Below are 25,046 nucleotides of genomic sequence, written 5' to 3'. Positions count from 1 at the left end.
ATAGCGGTGAGTGGATTCTGAGTTTTGCACGCTCGCAAATCCTCTCATAATAACAAACAAAGTGAAGACATTATGTAAATAAGAGATTCATTGTGCAGACAGCTTCATTTATTATAACAGAACTTTGTGAGATTGCGATGAAGTAATTTAACAGCTTTTTAGTGATTATAAAGGGAGTGCTCTTTGTGCGCTTTCTGCCATGATAAATCCCTGATAAAGTTTGCTTGCTTTGGGTTCAACCTTGGAGTTAGTTCACCCCGTGTGTGTGTGAGAGAAGGCAGGGGAGAAGTCACGTAGCTCACGTATTTGTGTGCTTAATATTTATATACGCCATATATTTATAACCTCTACGAAGAGCTGTGCGGGATTTCGGGTGTACAAGCACCGCTTGCACAGAGTCGCTTCGCCAAGGCAAGGCAAGGCAAGGTAAATTTATTTGTATAGCGCATTTCATACACAGCAGCAATACAATGCGCTTCACACAAAAATGTAAAAATAATAAAGATAACAATATAAAACTACATACAATTTTACAATATATGACACCAACAAAATAAATAAATAAATATATTTATTTATACACACATTAACTGTAAAAAGCATCTGAAAAAAGTTTGGTCTTTAATCTAGTTTTAAAAATTGTGATAGTTGGAGCGTTTTTAATGTTTTCTGGAAGCTGGTTCCAGAGATGAACGCCAAAATAGTTAAAAGCTGATTCCCCTTGTTTTGTTTTAACAATAGGTTTTAGTAGAAGCTGTTTATGTTGTGATCTAAGGGGTCTTGATTGAGTATACGGTTGAAACATATCACAAAGATATTTTGGTCCCAACCCCTTTATTGACTTAAAAACTAATAAAAGTGCCTTAAAATTAATCCTATATCTAATTGGTAACCAGTGTAAGGACTTTAAGATTGGAGTAATATGATCTATTCTTTTGGTTTTAGTAAGGATTCTGGCTGCACTATTCTGTACCATTTGAAGCGGTTTTAAATTCTTTTTAGGGAGTCCTGTTAAAAGCACATTACAATAATCAATCCTACTCGAAATAAAAGCATGTATGATCTTTTCAAGATCCTCCTTAGACATGAATCTTTTTAGCTTATTAATATTTTTAAGATGAAAGTACGCTGATTTTGTGATTGTTTTTATGTGATTATTAAAATTTAGATTATTATCTATTTGGACACCAAGGCTTCTTACCACTTCCTTTGCTACTAAACCCTTTATTTCTAGCAGGGTAGAGATTTTACATCTTTCCTCATTTCTTCCAAAAACTATAACCTCAGTTTTATTTTTATTAAGTTGGAGAAAGTTTTGTGACATCCAAGTATCTATTTCTTCAATGCACAGACAGAGAGTTTCAATGGGGGTATAGTCATTAGGCATTAGGGGTAGATACATTTGTGTATCATCAGCATAACTATGGTAAGAGATTGAATGTTTCTTTATGATTTTACCAAGTGGTAGCATATAAAGATTAAATAACAGTGGACCCAAAATTGAGCCCTGGGGAACTCCACAGGTCAAAGATGTTAGTGTTGAGGAACAATTTCCAATTTTAACAATAAAACTCCTGTCACAAAGATACGATTTTAGCCAGCTGATCACAACACCGGTGAAACCAACCCAATGTTCCAGTCGATGAAGCAATATGTAATGATCAACAGTATCGAAAGCCGCACTGAGATCCAATAATACTAAGATGGATGCCTTGCCTGCGTCTGTATTTAATCGGATGTCACTTGTGACTTTAGCAAGAACTGTTTCTGTACTATGGTGAGCCCGAAAACCTGACTGAAAATCGTTTAGATAGTTGTTAAGTTTTAAAAAAGATGTAAGTTGATTAAAAACAATTTTTTCAATAATTTTGCCAATAAACGGTAGGTTTGAAATTGGCCTATAGTTGCTTAATATAGATGTATCCAAGTTATTCTTTTTAAGAAGTGGTTTTATAATCGCAGTCTTTAGGGATTTAGGAAATGAACCCATTTGTAAAGATGAATTTATAATGTTAAGCAATTCTGGTGCTAAAATGTGAAAAACAGATTTTAAAAAGGTGGTGGGTAGAGTATCTAGTGTACAAGTGGAAGAGGTGAGGCTTTGTACTATTTCATTAAGTGTTTCAGTATCGATCAAACTGAAATTAGCCACTAGAAATGATGTTTCATTAACAAAGTTCGGGTGGAGCACGTTCAAATAATCAATCAATCAACTCATCAAACAATTACCCTATCAGCATGAGAGGAAGCATATATATATATATATATATTCACTCTGTCAACTCGCCTAACTTCCTTGACAGTTTTCAGCATCCCTCCACCACCCCGGCTCCTCACTCTTGGCTTGTTCTTTCACAGCCAGGAATACGGGGGGAGTACTCTGGGTTCGGGCCGAATACCGAGCTCGGAGCCCTCTCCTCGGACACCAAATACGCATTTATTCTATCTGACTTATTTGTAAGTGAGAACTCGTGAACTGCCACCGATTTGCCGTTTTCCGTGTGTCTCTTGCTAAGCAATGTCAAGCCAAGTCTTTGTTTTTGTGTTTAGTCCATGCTTATGTTAATAAACTGCACTTTGGTTCTTCTGCAAACTGTTGTGTAATATTCAGTTCCAGTATAGTCCACCCAGTGGAACAGTTTCTTACAGGAACGGAATATTACACAACATCACAGTTTTGTGGCCCGTCCCTCATTTTAGAAATCTAGTCTAGCGAGCGACGCAAGAAGGGAAGAAGCTCTTAGTTCTGTTAATAAATCTTTCTGTATATTGTTTTATGTGTTATTAAGATGAATACAATTGTCTTAACTGCATGCTTCTATGATTTGGCGACGGGGTGAAATAGACAACAATCTATTAAGAACTCTCACTTTTCATAGACAGAGGTTGGTGTAATAAATACATTTGGGAAAAAATAAAAAATAAATAAAATTAATTTTTATTTTTATTAGTAATTTCTGCAGGTTTGGTCCTGCATATTTCACTGGCTGTATCTGTGACAATACAACATATGCTTTAAGTTTAATATGCTTTAATGTTATTAATAATCATTGGTGCTGATCCTGTGGGTTCTCTACCATTTCCAGATGGATGATTATATAAAATATAATGATTATTATGAATAATAAAGCCTATAGTTTTGAAGAATGAATGGAGGCTTATGCTCCTTGGCCGACTGAAGGGTGTCATGGAAATGCTTGATATATTTTGTATTGATTTTTGCCAATAGTTTAGGAAAATTGCTGGTAAAATGTATTTTGTATCAAAAGTACACCAACCTCTGTCTATGAAAAGTGAGAGTAGTTAGAATATCACAAATAAATAGATGGACAAGATTATGACGCACATAATTCTTAATAAATCGTGGTCTATTTCACCCTGTCGCCAAATCATAGAAGCATGCAGTTCAGACAATTGTATTCATCTTAATAACACATAAAACAATATACAGAAAGATTTGTTAACAGAACTAAGAGCTTCTTCTTTTCTTGTGTCGGCAGACTAGATTTCTAAAATGAGGGACGGGCCACAAAACTGAGAAGTTGTGTAATATTCAGTTCCTGTAAGAAACTGTTCCACTGGGTGGACTATACTGGAACTGAATATTACACAACGGTTTGCAGAAGAACCAAAGTGCAGTTTAGTGCACTCAGGTTAACATAAACCTGTTAAACCTAAACACAAAAACAGACTTGGCTTGACATTGCTTAGCGAGAGACACACGGAAAACGGCAAATCAGTGGCAGTTCTAGTGGCGAAGCGACTCTGCAAGCGGTGCTCGTACACCCGAAATCCCGCACAGCTCTTCGTAGAGGTTATAAATATATGGCGTATATAAATATTAAGCACACAAATAGGTGAGCTACGTGACCTCTCCCCCGCTTTCTCACACACACACGGGGTGAACAAACTCCAAGGTTGAACCCAAAGCAAGCAAACTTTATCAGGGATTTATCATGGCAGAAAGCGCACAAAAGAGCACTCCCTCTATAATCACTAAAAAGCTGTTATATTACTTCATCGCAATCTCACAAAGTTCTGTTATAATAAATGAAGCTGTCTGCACAATGAATCTCTTATTTACATAATGTCTTCACTTTGTTTGTTATTATGAGAGGATTTGTGAGCGTGCAAAACTCAGAATCCACTCACCGCTATATCTATGGCTGCTTTCTTTGAGTTTTTATTCAGTGCTAACTTAAACACCTCTGATTGGCCATTGCGTTCAAGAAATCAACAGATATGTTTGTGATTGGCTACATTGCTCAACGCTGATAAAACACGTTGTAAAAACGTTACTTATATATACTTTGCATATACGCACTGGACTCTCTGTCTCTGCCAAATCTGTTTCGCCAATATGCTATTATTACGGAGAAAACTGATCCTAGACCAGCAGTTATGGGCAGCTTTTCCCCATAAAATTAAATTAAATTCAATTCAAATGTATTTGTATAGCGCTTTTCACAATACATATTGTCTCAATATGTTTCAATATTGTCCATAAAAGCAATCAGAAGCAGCAGCAGGCAGTGGTTTGAGTGAGAAAATTCCACAATATATTTTAGCTGTGTCCCAATGTGAAGGCTGCATCCTTCGAAGGCCGCAGATCTCGAAGGGTGCACTTCATAGGATTTCCTAATTGCGCAACCAGGTGTTTCTGATCACCGCTCCTAGCGCCAAGCAACGGTGCGAGAGGACAGCTGCCATCCTGATAATTCATTTGATATAATTGAGTAAACAGCTATGGAGCCAGAATTGGCTATTGTCATTTTTATGTTTTACATTTGTACTGGAGGACATGTATTTTCGGCTTAGCCAACCATGGCCAGCTAAATTAAGATGGTTTGGGCCGGATAACACTTTAAACTGTTCAAGTATTGGGTGTTAACTTGCGTAATGTAATGATATATGAAAAGAAAACTTACATAGGCCTCTATATATTCAAAGGTTCAAATGTTCACTTATATCTTACCTTGATGCGATTTTGTAGGCTAGTGTATTATTTTTATTATGTACAGAAATGGACCATGGTGAACATATTTACACAGGTTTTCAACCCTGTTTGAATATAAAACCCAGTTGAATGTAAAAAAGTCCAGTGCAAACGTTACTCCCGCTCGTCATCGGCAGCTTTCAGTTGCCAGGTGACAAGAACAATCCTCCGAAGGCTAGACCGGTCCTAGCGCGTCAGATGCGCCCTTTGATATGGGACGCATCTGTAGTTAGCAACAATTTGTTAATATTGTGACAATAGGCCTACATTTTGTTACTTTAATTTTCGGAACTACATACTTCGTTAAGTAGGCTATTCACGTACAAATGTGAAGTGATCTGACAGAATTTACTTACTGAAACCTGGCACAAACCCATGGACTACATTGCATTAAATCAGACCACCCCACCTGGATACTCCTTCATCGACAACCCCCGTCTGGACCGGCGAGGAGGTGACATCGCAGTCATTCACCGCAGCGATATCTCCATCCGCCCCATCCCCATCCCGGTTGTATCCTCATTTGAACACTTGGCTTTCAGACTTCCTGGTTCCCAATCACTCACTGCTGCAGTCATCTACCACCCTCCCAAAACCTGCCCATCATTTCTTTCGGATTTCACTGACTTTGCAACTCAGCTTTCCTCTATTTTTCCGTCTGTTCTCCTCATTGGTGACTTCAACATTCATATCGACTCTCCGGCAGAAAAATTCACATCTGACTTTTTGGACATTTTAAACTGCCTCAACCTCACCCAGCATGTCACTTCACCTACACATTATCATGGACATATCCTGGACCTGGTCTGTTCCACACCCTCCCTCACCATACATAACCTTTCATTGACCGACCTCACAATTTCTGATCATCTGGCAATCACATTGGATATCATTACCCCCTCTCCTACTATCAAACTCAAAAGAACAATTACATTTCGAAACCTGAAATCCATTAGTCCCATCTCTCTCACCTCCTCCATATCCCATGCCATCTCTACTTCTTCGCTTCCCTCTGATCCGATTGCCTCTGATCTAGTCAACTTCTACAACCACACACTCTCCACCTGCCTCAACCAAATAGCCTACACAACTGCCAACTGCCAGCTTGACCCGATACCTTCTTCCCTCCTAAAAACCTGTCAACAAATCCTCATCCCTCTCATCACCATCATCATCAACACTTCCCTTACGTCTGGATCTGTTCCATCACCGCTAAAACTTGCGTCCATCACACCCCTCCTGAAAAAACCTGGCCTCAACCCTGATAATCTGGACAACTTCAGACCCATCTCCAATCTCCCGTTACTTTCAAAAATTCTGGAACGTGCCGTCATCACACAGCTCCACCAACATCTCCACTCCTCTCAACTCTTCAAAACATTTCAATCCGGATTCCGTCCATACCACAGCACAGAAACAGCACTTCTTAAAGTCACAAATGATCTCCTCATTGCTGCCGACTCTTGTTCCATATCCATCCTCCTTCTCCTCGACCTCTCCGCTGCATTTAACACAATAGACCATACTGTCCTTCTCCATCGTCTTAAATCTATTGGCATCTCTGGCACAGCACTTCTCTGGCTCACCTCCTACCTCTCTGACCGTCACCACTTTGTCTCTGTTACCAACTGCAACTCCCACACCTCCCCTGTTACCCATGGTGTCCCCCAAGGTTCCGTGCTTGGCCCCCTCCTCTTCATCATCTACATGCTTCCCCTCGGTCAGATCATCCGCCACCATGGACTCCATTTTCACTGCTATGCCGATGATACCCAACTCTACATGTCCACCAAATCCATCACCCCGGCTATCCTCTCCACCATCACCAATTGCATTTCTGACATTAAAACCTGTATGGACAATAACTTTCTTAAACTCAACAGCAATAAAACAGAACTCCTTATCACCGGCCAAAAATCTCTCCTCTCCTCTATTCAGAACTTTACTCTACTTATCGACGGACATAATGTCACCCCCTCCCTCTCTGTCCGAAACCTTGGTATCATAATGAACTCCACCCTCTCATACCGAACACACATCAACCATATCACTAAACTATCCTTCTTACACCTCCGCAACATTGCCCGCTTCCGCCCCTCCCTTACCCTGTCAACAGCTGAAATCCTCATTCACGCATTCATAACTTCAAGACTTGGCTACTGCAATAGCCTTCAATAGGACTTCCTACCAATCAACTACAAAAACTGCAATACATCCAGAACTCAGCCGCCCGCCTCCTCACCAACACCCGGTCCCGAGAACACATCACCCCTGTTCTCCAGCAGCTCCATTGGCTACCTGTTCATTATCGCATTCAATATAAGCTCCTCCTCCTCACCTACAAGTCCCTCCACAACCTGGCGCCACCCTACCTCACTGAGCTCCTGGAACAGCACCAACCCACCCGCCACCTCCGCTCAGCTGGCACCAACCGCCTTACCCCGATCATCCGCACTAACCGCCGGACCTTGGGGGATCGAGCCTTCGCTATCGCTGCCACCGCACCCTCTGGAACTCCCTCCCCACATCCATTAGAAACTCCGACTCACTACCAAACTTCAAATCAGTACTCAAAACCCACCTGTTCAAACTAGCTTTTCCTTAAAACCCTTTTTGTTTTGTTTTGTTTTGTTTTATTCCCCATGTGAAGCGTCTTTGAGTGTCCAAAAAAGCGCTATACAAGTGTGATGCATTATTATTATTAATCTTCTGAAGAACTTTTTTTTTTTCTTACAGGACAGCAACACTACAAAATGATGTTCTTTTACAATATGATGCATTGTTTTACATTAAACTACTCAAAAGTATTTAGTTTAAATGTAACAACCTTGAAAATATTCAGAGGTAAAATGCGACATACGAAGTAATGCAGTAGTAGCCAGAAATAAATGCAAAACCATCATAAAAACCCTGACAAGGTGTTTTTCTCCCTGTAGAATACATACCCAAAGAGTTAACTGGAGGCATTGACTTCCATAGTACCCCCCCCCCCCCCTACTATGGAAGTCAATGGCTACAGTTAACTGTTTGGTTACTGACATTCTTAAAAATATCTATCTTTCTGTGCAGCAGAAGAAAGAAATTCATACAGATTTTAAACAACTTGAGGGTGAGTAAATGATGACAGAATTTTCATTTTAAAGCGAAGTATCCCTTTAACGTGTAATTATACGTTGCGTTCATATTCTGGGCTCATCTGATTTTTTTGTACATAGCATAGCCTACTTTGTTATGATTTAAGTATCATAATGATTAATAAATGCATGCACAATTATCCGTGAACTTGATTTGAACAAATGCCTTTCAACTTGTGTGTGCAAAATTCTGAATTAAATGAATGTGCAGCAATTTGTACAAATAGAGAGTCTGTAGGCCTACTATACTGTTGTAGCCATTAAAAAAGCGCATTTTGTTTCATATTTGTTAAAATATTATAATGCTATTTTTTTCAATCTATATTGATTATGAAAAGTGAACAGCACAAGTAAGATATATGGCAAATATTTAATAATTGAATTTGCTTATTTATTTATAGTATATACCCCTCTCTCTCTCTCTCTCTCTCTCTCTCTCTCTCTCTCTCTCTCTCTCTATATATATATATATATATATATATATACCGGTATATATATATATATATATAAATATATAATATTTAGGATAAAAACACCATATACATTGTCCATATCACTTACTAAAACAAAGCAGGGGCCGAGGGAGTGCTAGATCATTGATAGGGGAAGCTGCACAATTATAGGCAATATATGTATTATAGCTCCCCCTGTCAAAGATCTAGCACCCCCTCAGCTCATGCGTTAAAAATTCTCTGGTGCCGCCCTGAGGGTGGAGGCAGGATGGTCATAGCTTTAGTATAAAAGCACCAGATACATTGTCCAAATCACTTACTTAAACAAAGGTAAGTCATTTTCACATAACATTTTTATAATAATTGTCAGATATCCTTCCAGTTACATATTATATTGTATTTTCTGAGACATGTTTTTAAACCAAACAAATCTTTTCTGCTTTCAGTACATTGAAGGAGAAATTCATTGCACACATTTTTGTGTAAACCTACTAAGGATGGCTGATACCTCATGCAAGTATTCTTATTTCATCAAACAGATTAGAAAACAATACCAGCCATCAATGTGATCTTTTCAGCCATATCAGTATTTCAGTATATTTTTGATCTTTTTAAAATATACAATGTGTTTTTTCACCAGTGGCCGTGTCCCCGTTTAGCCCGACGTTTGTACGAGAGCTTACCCCTGCGGCCGAAAAGATAGCGCTTCTCTACTATCTCTCTTACCTGTGCCTGGGCAAGTTCTCCAAGCTGGAGAGAACCATCAGGAGTCGCGCTGTGGAAACCCAGACTCTGTTCACCTACTCTGATGCAACTATGACGAAAGTACGGTTTCAGATTTCTCTTGATTTCATTGATTTCATTAGAAGAAAAAAAAAGGGTGAACGTTGTGTCAATTCACCAAACATGAAGGCTCTGTAGTAAATAGGATGTCATATAGTCTGTCTTTTAGCTAGAGATTAATCTGAGCTAAATTGGCTATAGTATGAGAGTCTCTCCCTTAACTGGAAATAAATAAATAATAGGAGAGAGCGGGCCACAAAGTAACGCTTTTTGCAAATCACACAGTGATTGCAGTACCAGTTTTGGCCACAATCTTACATACAGCTCCTTTAAATAAACACAAAAAATAAAGAAGAAAAATTAACTTAAGTAAGAAATGTACTTTTGCTATGTAAGGGATAATGTATAGCGAGGCGGGCGTTATAGCGAATAACAACCCCGACGACACGCGAAGCGGAGCTTGAAACAGCCTCAAGGGGTTGTTATTCGCTATAACGACCACCTCGCTATACATTATCCCCTTATTACATGGCTACCTACAAAATAAATAAATAATTTGACACAAGAAAATAGTCCGTTCCGCGTCCATAGCAATGCACTGTTTTTCATGGCATATACTTTGCAGCGGTCTGTTACCGCAATTGGAATTCAGCCAAGCCATGTAATAAGGTTTAATCAATGTCTATGGTTATCTTCCAAAAAAAAACAAAAAAAAAAAAAAAAAAAAAACCTTTTGGCGCAATTTGATCTCTATTTAGTGTTGATATGGCAACTAGTAAATACACCAAATTTCATCATACGAGCATGTGTGGAAGTATTTAAAACAAGTGTGTGACACCTAGCACCGCGTTATGTCGTGCCCATAATATCATAGTGGTGATACGCAGGAATACAGCGTATACCCATTAGGAAAGGTCAAGGATTTCCGTATTCCCACTTAAAAAATGCGTCAGAATTCGTAACAACATCGTTTTGTGACGGAACTTTCAAACTTTCATTCATAAATTCACCCCGTCTGTGTTTGCGCAGCGACGCAGACCGAATCGCGGAATCCAGTCACAAGTGTAACTTAGTCTACTGTAAAGAGGAACGTCACGGAATTTGGCCATTTTCTGAATGAATAAATCAAAAGTAGGGACGTACAATGAAACAAATCTCGATATGCTCTAGTGTCTATGAATATCAAAGTTCAAAAAAGAGTGCTATTGAAATAAACTCTGCATGTTCTGCGTGTCTCTATGTAACATTATGTATGTTATAACATATATGAGGTTAAAGGAACACTCCGACTTTTTGGGACTTTAGCTTATTCACAGTATCCCCCTGAGTTAGATAAGTACATACATACCTTTTTCATTTCTGTGCGTTCTGTAAGTGTTATTTGACGCACCCACCGCTAGCCTAGCTTAGCACAAAGACTGGATGTAAATGGATAATGGTAGCATAATAATCCCAATAAGTGACAAAGTAATGCAAACATTTTCCTATTTACATGTTGTGATCTGTATAGTCACAGCGTGTACAAATAACAAGGCTATATGAGACAGAGACCATTTTTAATCGTATAAATACTGGGAACTATATTCTCACTAGGCGTAGGAGCACAGCTACTTGGGCGGTGGGTGCGTCAAATAACACTTACAGAACGCACAGAAATGAAAAAGGTATGTATGGACTTATCTAACTCTGGGGGATACTGTGAATAAGCTAAAGTCCCAAAAAGTCGGAGTGTTCCTTTAAGAGGACATCTAGTGGTCTGTCTACACACTGAAGCACGCGTCGTGCACAAATTTGATCTTCATCGCAGAGATAAAAGCTCACAAGTGAGAGTCACTTCACAAGAATTTTACCATTTCATTTGATAAAACTATCGTCATTCATTCGTATCATATACACTCACAAACTTTAAAGTCTTTAACTAAAAACGAAAAATTTTACAGGACAAAAACAGTCAAGAGTTCTGAATGTTTTTTATATTCTAAGATACTTGTCTCTTCCTTTTCATAGTGTGTTTTGACCAGTGATAACCTGGTTAATACGCTGTTTCCCCTGTTGGTGAAAACTGTGGAGAAAAATAAGCCGACTTTGGCAGTCAAATTCCTAGGAAAAGCACAAGTCTGGATCACAGACATTATCACTGATGTGAGAGAGATAGTGAAAAGGTAAGAATATTTTCCTCATGAAGACATATTTCAAAATACCTTGAACAATTTAATTATTCTTCTACATGCAACTGCTACAATCAGGCAAATGTATGAACATGTTTTAAGCTAAACTTTTAAGCTAGTTACACAGCCCATTGTTATAAAATGCTAATTTCACAGCAACATTTCTTCAACATTGTATAGGTATGATGCACACAGCATAGATTTAGCAACGGCCGCCAGTGATGTTTACCAGGAAAAAGAAGAAACAGATAAAAATATTGCAAAACAAGACCAAGAGTTGAAGGGGATTACAGATGCCCTGGATAGTATGAAAAAATTACTCGATGATAAAACAAAAGAGCTTGCTGAAACTGAGAAAAAGATAATCAGCAAAAGCCAAGAGATTCAAGAATTGGTCAGATCCATAACTCAAGAAAGTAAAGGCCTCGGCATCGTCGCTGCAATCATTCCATTCATCGGGCAGATTATTAAAAGCATTTATGATGCTGCAAAGAGTCCTGAACAAGTTGCAAAATTGAAGGCTCTTGAAGCTGAACTGAAAATCCTCAGTGATGAGAAGTCTGATCTGAAACACAAGCAGTGGCAGGTCCAACTCCAGATCATTGATCAGCAGATGAAGGCTGCCAAAGCCAGTTTTGACCGGAGTGAGTCTGTTTTCTTTTATGTTTAAAGTACACTTACACTTACCGCTTTTTTCGCATATGCGTGAAAATCACTATCCAAACTTAAATGGTTGTAATTAAAGAATGCTTTGGAATATATACATATGGTTGTATGGCGGCAATTCAATGCCAATAATAAACGAGCACACAACTGATGCTGGTGCGCATGACATCTCCTCTGAGGAGATTGAGGAGCGTCGCGTGAGCAGCAGTGAAGTGTTTCGGCCCTGAGTCTATTTTTGCTGCTGCTCACGCTCAATTAAAGTGAAAGCACACTTTTGATGGACAAAATAATTATTTCACACAAAAAGTGCCCAAAATGCACAGAATTTGCATGTCTAGTGTGTTTTAACAAGAACTGGAGTAGGCTATGTCAGAAAATAATATTTATAGAAAATGTACCCATTTAAACTTGGTTTTAGTATTCAGTTTGGGTAAAAGTACTAGCCTATACGGTGTTTAATATATATATTTTTAATTGTAAACTAGTCAGAATATACCGTATAAGCTTTCTTTTAATTTAATTTTAGTTAACTTAATTTCCCACACCAGGAGTAATTTATATAGTTCCATTTTATACTGATTATCTGTTAAAAAATGTTTTATGTTCTATGCAAAATGTTCTATTAAAGAAAAGATAGAAAAGAAATATTTGTGTGTGCTGTAAAGTGGTTAGAAAAAATGAAATCGGAATCGGTTAAAATCGATATCGGCAGGTCAAACTCAATGAAAAATCGGAATCGGCCAAGAAAAATATAATCGGTGCATCTCTAATAAAAATAAATGTCCCAATGTTTAGTTTAATGTACAGTTCAAATAATTGTTCAGTTAATATAGGCTATTCATTGCTGCCATTAAAAGAAACAAATTAACACCATGACTCCTTTAAAGGCACAATATGTAATTTTTCTGCTTTAAAAATAACAAAAATCACTATATCTATGTTTTTTTTGTTGTTGTTGTTGTGTACTTACATTATCCCGACAGTTTCCACCAACTTTCAAACCCGGAGAAATGTATAGTTTAATTCGAAGACACGTACTGTTTCTTTATTTCCGTTTTGTCGCCCGTCTATGGCGTCATATAACCTTTGACTCCTCTAGTTTCTCTAACTTCCGGCGGAAGAAGAGATCTGGCTATGACAGCGCGGGCGGCTATATTTATTGCCTCTGACCATCCCATACTGCACAGGATACACAGATGAGCAGAGATATTTTTATTAGATATCTATATTTTTTATATTAGTCTGTATACCTCAATCAGTAGTTATGGATTTTCTAAGAAATGACCTGAGAAGGTTTTGGGACAGGAGAAGAAACATGACACGGGTTAACATTGGAGTTGTGTTTCCAAGATGGAGAGAACTTCGTGACAAGCTAGAACTACAGAGAGATGCCGATCGCGCTTGTATTCTAATAAACAGGCAAGCACCCATTCAGCTAACTATATCTATATATAACGATGATGTCATGCGTAAAACGCAGACGGACTAGCTCTCATGTATAGTATAATGTAAATTCACATTTGTTCTATATCTAGCTGAAGAAAGTAGCTTCATGCAGTTCACTATCTTGTTCGATACCATAGTATAAACATAATTATAATTATTAACGAAAGGTGACCGTGTTTTTTAACATCCATTAATACTAGCTAGATGGAATATTGATTTAATAGGGGTCTGATAATTCATATATCTCTCCGTTCGAACCTCTAATAAACCCATAAAAAGAGCACATTATAGCCCGCTGCCGCATTACAAATGGAGGATCCATAATATTTTTCTTTATATTCAAAACATTTTCAGACCTTTTTTTTCTCATAAAAATGAATTGGAGTTATCTTTTGCACTCTTGGCCTGAAAACAAACTGAGGTTTCTACAAATCTTTCATGATTTTTCATGTTTATTTTTCAATTTCAAAATAAAGGCCTAAACACGCATAATGAATATGAAATATTCTTGTAGCAAATTGATAAATGACTGCTCCTCTGTAATTAATTTTTTAAAAAATGAAATACATAAATATGAAAACTAGAGACTGTAAGATTTCAAATGATATATAGTTTGTCAATATTACTTTAGGTTTTTACTAAGATATTATTGTTCTAAAAATATATGGGTGTCACTTAACCCCTTAAGGGGTTAAGACAAGGAGCGAACGTGTGGCTTGTTGAAACCTTTATTTCCCCTCTTCAGGCTCCATACCCGACCCCATCTATCTACCTGAAGTTCAGAAAAGCTTGACAATAATTCGTGACATTCTGGGTGAGCTCCTAAACTTCTGGCTGAAAGTTCGTGATTTGCTGGTCTCCCTGGAACAGAAGACCTTTGCTGGAGAAGATTTCCTTGACGAATTTGACTCATTTAAAGATGAATTTATTGATTCAATCCAAAAAGCCACACAGGTAAAATGAATGTTTACACGATTACAAGAACATTTCCATAATTAATTTCCATTACATTTGTAATCTTTCCATTACAAATATTCTTATTCTTGTTCTTATTCTTATCATCTTTATTTGTACCTGAGGGAAGGCTTGAGGGTTCCCTCTTAAATGGCGGTCTAATTTTTTCATCTAAAAGTTTAACGTGACTTTGCACTTGGCTTTTGGCTTGCTTAGTTGGGGACATTTAATATTCAACAATATTATTGATCTACCTTACTTAAGGTGGACGATGATGCAATTTTCTCCTAAAACAAACTGGTTGTTTTATTTTCATGTTCTCATTGAGAAGCTGCTTTGATGCAATCTGTATTGTAAAAAGCGCTATATGAATAAAGGTGACTTGACTTATAAATGTTTTAATTCCACAGGCTTGGAGCAGTTTTGCTGCAAGCTGTAGAAGTGCATCTGTCATCTTTCAGCTCCAGAACAAAGATGCCTACAGGTTTCTGGAGGTCAGTCCTTCCTCTCTCTCCAATGAGCAGTGGCAAATACAGTACACAAGTGTAAAGGAAAAACTGCAGAAAATAGACCCAACAAGAAATTATACATCCCCTGCTATACCTGCCACTGCTATACCTGCCACTGCTACACCTGCCATTTCTGCATGATCTACAGAGCGCTGACACACTCATCGTCCTCTTTGAGTTTCTGCCTCATGATGCTGGTAACCTGTTATGATGATGTTTAGCCTTTATAAACTCTGTACTTATAAACTACAGAGTTCCGTAATCCTTTCTACTTAATGCCTAAAACACTCTTTATATACACCTCTCTATATGTATCATCTCTTTATGAGTTCTTGCTAAAAGACTCTTGTTGAATGGATAAAAATGGACGAATGCTTCTACTAATAAAGTTTGCAACATTATTATTGACTCATTTTTTTATGTCTGAAGTCATAGAACTAATTTTCTGCAGCAAATACTTCATCATCTCAAACTACTTTTGATGTCACTGGATGCACAAAAATTGTCACATTATACAGCTTACAAATATTATCTTGTTTCAATCTAATAATGAATAAGCTCCCTTACGCAGATGATTTTAACACAGTGTAACTATCTCGCCTTTTTATTTCATAGACTATAAGTTACATAAAAGGGGGATTCACTTTTGCTTATAGTTGTGTTCAAATTAAATACGAGTCTCAATAAGGGAGTGAAAATGAATAGTATGTATTAAAAATGAATGCTACTGATAACAATAGACATACTGATGGAACCCAAAACAACATTTCATATAACCAAGCTCAATACTGTAAACAAACAAATAAACATATCAAACTCAAACCCAAAACACAAATAAACAAAACAGGCGACATGAGGTATGGAAGGTGTAACTGCAGTATGAGAAGAGAAATACAGTCTGTAACGCAAATCTTCTTATCTGAATGTTGGTAGAAAGTCCCAGTCTTTGCAATGTCCCAGCAGGCAATCAAGATAGGCAATCAGTTCAAATAATTCCACTGGTGTAATCCAACACAGGTAGCATAATCCAACACAGGAAAAGTATATCTCATCACAACTCTTGTTTCTCTTCCAAAGCTCCATTACAGAGTCCTCTGTGAGCTTCTCTGCAAACATCCTTAACCCAATGGGTTTCCACTTCTTTTTCCCCCCAACAAACCCCAAACCATCACCATGCTTCCCTCATTTCTCCCTCTATCTCTCCCAATATTTAAACCATTTCCTCCTTTTGTTGCCCTCTTGAGGCCAGGATGAACACTTTCATCCTTGTAACAGGGTAACTGTTACATACTTCCCCCCTCACTGGAAGAGTTTACCATACCATAAAAAGGTTTTAAATTTTGTACGTGAAATTTGTCAAAAACCAGAGGGGCATCCAGAAATGAAATTGAATAATTTACAGGACCCAACCGTTTACAAACTTTGGCTGGACCCTTCCATCTTGCTGCCAATTTTGCCATATGACCTTCCTCTGCCCTGGACAAAGGGTGAGCCCTAACCCATACCAGATCTCCTTCTTGAAAATCCTCCACTTTCCTCCTTTTGTTGTAGTTCCGCTTCTGTTTATGCTGAGCTCTTTCAACATTCTCCTTTACAGTTTCCACAAGCTGTCGTTGTTTCTCCAATAGCTCATAGGTAGGGCTGTCAGGTTGAGGTGGTGTTGGTATAGCTCTTTCAAGAGGTCCCTTGAGAGGACGCCCAAGAGCAATCTCTGCTGGAGTAAACCCCGTACTTTCTTGCCAAGCGGAGTTTATGGCAAATCTGAAATTTGGCAACCACCTGTCCCAGTGTCGATGGTGATCTTTTACATACGATGCCATCATCGTTTTCAAAGTACGGTTAATCCTCTCAGTCAAATTGGTCTGCGGGTGGTAAGCAGTGGTCAGCTTTTTAACTACTCCCCATTGTTGACATACTAGGGTGAGGAGACGAGATGTAAATTGAGCCCCTCGATCGGACACAAGGTAGGCAGGGGTACCCCAGCGAGTAAAGATCTCCTCAACCAAGATTCTTGCCACTTGTGGTGCTTTAGCTTTCCGCATTGGGAACATTTCCACCCACTTGGAGCAGTAGTCCACCACCACAAGCAGGTATTCATGTTGTTTAGTACTTCTGGGAAATGGTCCCATAAAATCTACACCCAGCATATGCCCAGGCTCCACCACTGGGGTTGACTGTAACTGCCCAGACAATTTAGTGACTGAGGGTTTGTATTGTTGGCATACTTGGCAGTCTCTACAATAATTCCAGACATCTTTGCGTATACTTGGCCAGTACACCACTTCTAGCAGCCGTAGGAGAGTTTTCATCCTTCCAAGATGCCCACTCAAAGGACTATCGTGAGCAAACTTCAAAATTTCCTCCCGGAAAGATGTCGGAATGACTAACTGAAACTTATGTCCCTGCTGCTGACTTGGCACACTACGGAATAAATATCCATTTTCATTGGTGTAATGTATTTTTGAAAGGTCACGGTCAATTTGAGATGTAACTTTGTCCATCATTTCTTTGACTTCATGGTCTTTCTGTTGTGCTTCAGCTAATCCATCCCAGTCAATCTGAAGGCTTGCATAATTATCCGACACTTTCGGGGCTCTGCATACAACAAGCATTGCTGGAGAAGTTATGTCATCCTTACTTCTGGACAAGGTATCAGGTACGATATTACATTGCCCTTTCCGATACTTTACCTCAAAGTCAAAACTCTGAAGCCGAATGGTCCATCGTGTTAGTCTGGAGGAAGGTTTTGGATGGTTGAAAACCCAAGATAGAGCTGCATGGTCGGTGATAACCTCAAAGCGTTGTCCTTCAAGGTAAGGTCGCCACTTTTCCACGGCCCAGATTACGGCGAGGCACTCCTTCTCAGAGACTGAGTATGCTCTTTCAGCACCATGTAGTAATCTGGACGCATATGCTACAACATGTTCCTCGCCTTCATACTCCTGGGTCAACACGGCTCCAAGACCCACTTGACTAGCATCAGTCTGAACTCTGAATGGTCTGTAGAATTCTGGAGGACTCAACACTGGAGCTATGGTAAGTGATTGCTTTATGTCGTCAAAAGATTTCTGACACTCTTCAGACCAGACCCACATGGCGCCCTTTCGCTTCAAGGCATGCAAAGGTGCGGCTCTCTCAGCGAAACCAGGGATGAATCGCTGATACCATCCAGCTAGGCCAAGAAATCTCTGTACATCTTTGAGTGACTGAGGGGTTGGGAACTCCCTCACAGCTCTCACCTTTTCTGGATCCGTCTTCACACCTTCAGCGGACACCACATGCCCCAAAAATACAAGGGATTTCTGAACCAGGTTGCATTTCTTGAGGTTAAGTGTTAAACCTGCTTTCTGAAGACCTCTGAAAACTTGTGAGAGGTGTTCTAGATGTTCCTCTTCACCCTTAGAATAAACAACGATGTCGTCTATATAGACGAAACAACACTTCCCTTTTAAGTCTTTCAGCACAATCTCCATCAACCTTTGGAAAGAGGCAGCAGAGTTTTTCAGGCCAAAAGGAAGACGGAGGAATTCATAAAGCCCTGAAGATGTAACAAATGCTGTCTTGGGAATACTGACTGACTCCATATCCAGTTGCCAGTATCCACTTTTCAGATCCAAAGTGCTGAATACTTTGGCTCCATGCAGTGATTCTAAGATCTCTAGGATTTGAGGCATGGGGTAGCAGTCCAGGTAAGTCTTTGCATTTAGACCCCTGTAATCGATACAGAATCTTGTACTTCCATCTTTCTTTGGTACCAGCACTACAGGAGAGGCCCAAGGAGAGACAGATGGACGAATAATACCTTTAGTCAGCATGTCTTGAACTTCATGATCTATAATCTGTTGTCTCTCTCTTGAAACCCGATATGGCCTTTTCCTGATGGGAACTTCATTATGTGTAATGATGGAATGCTTCACAATCTTAGTATGGCCAATGGCAATAGTGCATACAGTTGGCCATTCTCTCAGGACCCCTTGCAATGAAACCTTACTCTCGTTGGTGGTATCAGCTGCTTGCACAAGTTGATGGATCAACTGGTTAGTATCTACAGTGTCTGGAGGAATAGGTACAGCAAGGTAAAAGTTTAGATTAGGTGGGCAACCTGATTCTTTAGTAACAAATGGATGAACTTGATCATTTTCCTTTGAAGCTGTGGGTAGTATATACTGAGATCTAGAAAAATCCAAAATGATCCCCGAAAACATCAAAAAATCCATTCCTAAAATGAGAGGAAATGTCAAATCAGAATCCTTCATCACATATAAGGTGACTATAAACTTTTGTCCAAACACCTCACACTCCCAGTCTGAACGTCCTAACGCAGTCTGAACCTGTCCATTTGCTAGTAAAAACGTCTGTCCTCCACTGGATTTCCACTTCTGCTTAGATTCCAACTGCCTCCAACAGGACTCTTGGATCAAAGAAAATGTACTCCCAGTGTCGAGCATAGCATGGAAATAACGGCCCCGTAGAAGAATAGGCAGGGTAAGCATCCTCATCTCTTGTTTACTGGGCTGGGTAACAAATGGTTCAGACTGTATGGTATTAGTACTAGCCATTGATGACCGGATGGATGGACTTTGTACGTGCTGATTCTTCTTCCTTTGGGATTCAGAATTTATGCTGCTCCAATATTTTTTTGATTCCTCAAAGTCCCTTTCAATCTGGGTTCCAATCCTTACCAGCTCACTCACACTCTTCACGGTTCCTCGAAGCAAACTGGCTAGCCTTGGGTTGCAGTTCCTTAGGATAGCTTGGATGACTTCCTTTTCAGGCATGTCCCTCCTATATCTGAGACACAAAGCACGATACTGGAAGGCAAAGTCACGGATACTCTCTTGTACTCCTTGTTTCCTTTCTCTCAGCAATCTCGCAGCTTCCGCCTCATAGTCCTCAGTTAGGAACGACTTCAGAAAAACGTCTTTGAATTGATTCCAGGAACTCACATTTCTCCTCTCGGCTGCCCACCAGGCTTTTGCAGTTCCTTTTAACACAGAAGAGAGGGTAGCAAACAACTCTACCTCACAAAGAGGTCGTAGAGCTAAGTATTCTTCACATTTCTCAATATAGGAAATGGGATCATCAGCCTCATCTTCACCAAAACGAGGAAACTCAATATCAACAGGAGGACGGTGTGAGATGGATGCAGATGAAAATGGAGGATGACTTCTTTGCACATTGTAAGTTTTATTGGAGATACGAGAGACTGCAGGATTAGAAAGTGAACTTGGGTTTAGATGTATTGGAGTAGATGTCGAGGGTATACAAGCGTTGATCTTCCTATCCATCTGGATATCACGTCTAGCAAGACAATCAACCATTGATTTCCCCAGATCCTGTATGTCTAGCTCCAACGCCTTCTTGACCCTCTCACATGCTCTTTCAACACGATAGGACATTTTATCCTCTCCTGCTCTGCATCTACATTCTAATTGGTCACTGGTAACCCTCTCATTCACCTTCTGTATACAATTTGTCAACTGCTCTTCCAAGAAGACGACTCTTCTCCTAAGATTTTCCACCATATCTTGGTCACTTATCTCAGGTTCTGGTGGCGGTGGAAGAGGAAAGTTGATATCATCATCGTCGATTTCACATTTATCACTCTCTGCCTCAGGCTCTCCATCAGAATCTATATAGAGGCCACTGAATGTAGTAATAAGTTCTCTCACCGGCTCTCTTCTGGTTACGAATGGTCCGGCCGTGAAATCTGGATTAATCTCAAACTCCCCTTCTGTACCAGAACAGAGGTCAGCCATGGCAGAAGTGACTTTTTAATTAAACAACAACCCTCAAATGCAATTCCCCGTACGGGCCACCACTATGTAACTATCTCGCCTTTTTATTTCATAGACTATAAGTTACATAAAAGGGGGATTCACTTTTGCTTATAGTTGTGTTCAAATTAAATACGAGTCTCAATAAGGGAGTGAAAATGAATAGTATGTATTAAAAATGAATGCTACTGATAACAATAGACATACTGATGGAACCCAAAACAACATTTCATATAACCAAGCTCAATACTGTAAACAAACAAATAAACATATCAAACTCAAACCCAAAACACAAATAAACAAAACAGGCGACATGAGGTATGGAAGGTGTAACTGCAGTATGAGAAGAGAAATACAGTCTGTAACGCAAATCTTCTTATCTGAATGTTGGTAGAAAGTCCCAGTCTTTGCAATGTCCCAGCAGGCAATCAAGATAGGCAATCAGTTCAAATAATTCCACTGGTGTAATCCAACACAGGTAGCATAATCCAACACAGGAAAAGTATATCTCATCACAACTCTTGTTTCTCTTCCAAAGCTCCATTACAGAGTCCTCTGTGAGCTTCTCTGCAAACATCCTTAACCCAATGGGTTTCCACTTCTTTTTCCCCCCAACAAACCCCAAACCATCACCATGCTTCCCTCATTTCTCCCTCTATCTCTCCCAATATTTAAACCATTTCCTCCTTTTGTTGCCCTCTTGAGGCCAGGATGAACACTTTCATCCTTGTAACAGGGTAACTGTTACAACAGTTTACCGGAGCAATGATGGATTACTATATCCCAACATTCATTCACTGGTGGCAGTGTCACAGTGTCTGGTTGTGTTTCCCTGGGTTGTCACTAGAGGTCCTCGTTCTCACAGTGTCTTTCACATTTGACTTCAATTCCCAGCATTCTGTCTGTCACTGAGTGTTCATTGTGTTCAGCTGTTTCTCGTCACCTTGTTTAGCACTTGTGTATATATACCCTGTCAGTTTCAGTGTTTGTCACGGAGTCCTTGTTTTATGTCCACCACTTCTGAAGTTTGTTTCTGCCCTGTTCATGTTTATTTTTTATGTTTTGGATTGCCCTTTTGGATTTGACCTTTGCCTAGACCAAGTTTTGTGAGTACGGATTTTCCCTTAAATAAACACTGCAATTGGATCCCCTGTTCCTTGTGTGTGGTTACGTGACAGAAGGACTCCGTCACAACAAGGATCCAGCAGTATGTTTTCGGGTTTCTCTTCCCCGGCCACCGAGCGGGAGAGGAGAGACTTGTTTAGGGGAACCCGCCTGGTAGTTTTCCGTGGGACCCGTGGAGGTCGTGGAGGACTGGTGGGTCGAGGGGGAGTCCAGCACCGCTCTCCACCATGGCCCCCCTTCGACTCTGGGATGGTGGAGGATCAAGTGGTGCCACCGTCTCGCCGTCGCGGACGGAGAGGGGACAAGATGGCCGCCGCCGAGCCTGTGTCTTCGGACAAGATGGCCGCCGTCGAGCCTGTGTCTGTTCCTGAGCCGGAGCCAGTGTCTGTTCCTGAGCCGGAGCCAGTGTCTGTTCCTGAGCCGGAGCCAGTGTCTGTTCCTGAGCCGGAGCCAGTGTCTGTTCCTGAGCCGGAGCCAGTGTCTGTTCCTGAGCCGGAGCCAGTGTCTGTTCCTGAGCCGGAGCCAGTGTCTGTTCCTGAGCCGGAGCCAGTGTCTGTTCCTGAGCCGGAGCCAGTGTCTGTTCCTGAGCCGGAGCCAGTGTCTGTTCCTGAGCCGGAGCCAGTGTCTGTTCCTGAGCCGGAGCCAGTGTCTGTTCCTGAGCCGGAGCCAGTGTCTGTGTCTGTGTCTGTGTCTGTGTCTGTGTTTGTTCCTGAACCTGAGCCAGTGGTGCCAGTTCCCGAGCCCGAGCCAGTGTCTGTGTCTGTGTCTGTGTTTGTGTCTGTGTCTGTGTCTGTGTCTGTGTCTGTTCCTGAACCTGAGCCAGTGGTGCCAGTTCCCGAGCCGGTGGTGCCAGTTCCACTGCCCGAGCCGGTGGTGCCTGTTCCTGAGCCCGAGCCGGTGGTGTCTGTTTCTGAGCCGGTGGTGTCTGTTCCAGTGCCTGAGCCGGTGGTGTCTGTTCCAGTGCCTGAGCCGGTGGTGCCAGTTCCAGTGCCTGAGCCGGTGGTGCCTGTTCCTGAGCCCGAGCCGGTGGTGCCTGTTCCTGAGCCCGAGCCGGTGGTGCCTGTTCCAGTGCCCGAGCCGGTGGTGCCTGTTCCAGTGCCCGAGCCGGTGGTGTCTGTTCCAGTGCCCGAGCCGGTGGTGTCTGTTCCAGTGCCCGAGCCGGTGGTGTCTGTTCCAGTGCCCGAGCCGGTGGAGTCTGTTCCAGTGCCCGAGCCGGTGGTGTCTGTTCCAGTACTTGAGCCGGTGTCTGTTCCAGTGCCGTGGCCGCCCGAGGGGTCGTCTCCGCCCTGGCCGCCCGATGGACTGTCGTCTCCGTCGTGGCCGCCCGAGGGGTCGTCTCCACCCTGGCCACCCGATGGACTGTCGTCTCCGCCGTGGCCGCCCGAGGGGGCATCTCCGCCCTGGCCGCCCGAGGAAAAGTCTCCGCCCTGGCCGCCCGAGGGAAAGTCTCCGCCGTGGCCGCCCGAGGGACTGTCTGCTCCGCCCTGGCCGCCTGATGGACTGTCGTCGCCGTCCTGGCCGCCAGACGGACTGTCGTCTCCGCCCTGGCCGCCAGATGAACTGTCGTCTCCGTCCTGGCCACCAGTTAAGCCATCACTCCCTGTCCTTGTTCCTCGCCATGGACCTGGCCCACCATCCCTCCCCCTGATCCTCCACCGTTCCACCTCCCTCCTTAACTCTTGTGTTGTGTTGTAGTTACGTTATGGAGCGTCTGGTAGCCGCTCCGTAGGGAGGGGGTACTGTCACAGTGTCTGGTTGTGTTTCCCTGGGTTGTCACTAGAGGTCCTCGTTCTCACAGTGTCTTTCACATTTGACTTCAATTCCCAGCATTCTGTCTGTCACTGAGTGTTCATTGTGTTCAGCTGTTTCTCGTCACCTTGTTTAGCACTTGTGTATATATACCCTGTCAGTTTCAGTGTTTGTCACGGAGTCCTTGTTTTATGTCCACCACTTCTGAAGTTTGTTTCTGCCCTGTTCATGTTTATTTTTTATGTTTTGGATTGCCCTTTTGGATTTGACCTTTGCCTAGACCAAGTTTTGTGAGTACGGATTTTCCCTTAAATAAACACTGCAATTGCAATGCAAAGGCATTTGATATGGTTGACCATTACCTTTTACTGGATAAGCTTTACTCTATTGGTTTGAATAAACATGCTGTACTTTGGTTCAACTCTTATTTGCATAATAGACGTCAATGTGTTGTTTACCAAGGATTCCAGTCAGATTATTTAATTATTGATAAAGGTGTTCCTCAAGGTTCTTCTTTAGGCCCACTGCTTTTTTCAATCTTTATCAATGACCTGGCACAAGTTTGTTCTCATTGTGAATTAGAGCTTTATGCTGATGACACTGTCATCTTTACCTCTAATCGGGATTTGCTGCAAGTTCAAAGAATTCTTCAATCTGACTTTGATAAAGTACAACAGTGGCTGTTTATTAATAAACTTCTGTTGAACATGAAGAAGTCCTGCTGCATGGTGTTTTCCACGATACAAAATCGCCGTTGTGCTTCCAGTTTTGAATTAAAGTTCTTAGATGGGTCCCTTATGCAGATTGTGGAAGAATTTAAATATTTGGGCCTTTGGCTCGACTCTAACCTTACTTTTAAGATACACATTGATAATATAATTAGGAAAGTATACGGATGTCTTAACACTCTGTACAGATCAATTAATTGTTTTTCAACTCAAGTCAGAAAAAAAATTATTTCTCAGCTGGTAATACCAATTATTGATTATGCAGACATAGTTTATACTAATACCTTTGAGTCCAATCTCAAACCCCTTAATGTCGTATTCAATTCTCTTTGCAGATTTATATTGAACTGTCCATTTAAAACTCATCATTGTTTTATGTATGATTCACTTCATTGGTTGCAACCTAAATCACGAAGGGATTACCACTGGATTCTGTTTATTTTTAAATGTGTTTATTTTAATTGTCCTGCATACCTTAAACAGCACTTAATACCGTATTGCTCAACGTATTCACTTAGAAACCTCCAATGCCCAACATTTTTTACGGTACCAAGGCTGC

At 40.8% G+C, this 25,046-nt stretch overlaps 1 protein-coding gene across 2 annotated transcripts; it reads left to right on the top strand.

Moving 5' to 3' along the window:
- Positions 1-254: 254 nt before the first annotated feature.
- LOC308682711 (uncharacterized protein) lies at positions 255-15,515 on the top strand. Of its 2 annotated transcripts, none has more exons than XM_081352601.1 (7): positions 255-426; positions 9,029-9,095; positions 9,223-9,407; positions 11,373-11,527; positions 11,714-12,177; positions 14,391-14,599; positions 15,010-15,515. In XM_081352601.1, exons 2-7 carry the CDS (start codon positions 9,080-9,082, stop codon positions 15,247-15,249), a joined length of 1,269 nt encoding a protein of 422 aa, XP_081208727.1. In that variant the 5' UTR covers positions 255-426; positions 9,029-9,079; the 3' UTR covers positions 15,250-15,515. The 2 variants fall into 2 exon arrangements, with proteins under 2 accessions (XP_081208727.1, XP_081208726.1); XM_081352600.1 differs by lacking the exon at positions 255-426 and adding an exon at positions 8,656-8,912.
- The last annotated feature ends 9,531 nt before the right edge of the window (positions 15,516-25,046 follow it).

This window comes from Scardinius erythrophthalmus (assembly GCF_964197995.2).
Source record: "Scardinius erythrophthalmus genome assembly, chromosome: 22".
In the NCBI taxonomy this organism is placed as follows: Eukaryota; Metazoa; Chordata; class Actinopteri; order Cypriniformes; family Leuciscidae; genus Scardinius; species Scardinius erythrophthalmus.
Note: the sequence above shows the minus strand (reverse complement) of the source record. Positions and strands in the feature narration are given on the sequence as shown.

Bases quoted from the DNA above. Each gene is read 5' to 3' on its own strand.
- LOC308682711 (XM_081352601.1), top strand. The intron at 11,528-11,713 runs GTAAGAATATTT...AACATTGTATAG, and splicing joins GTGAGAGAGATAGTGAAAAG to GTATGATGCACACAGCATAG. The intron at 14,600-15,009 runs GTAAAATGAATG...TTAATTCCACAG, and splicing joins CAATCCAAAAAGCCACACAG to GCTTGGAGCAGTTTTGCTGC.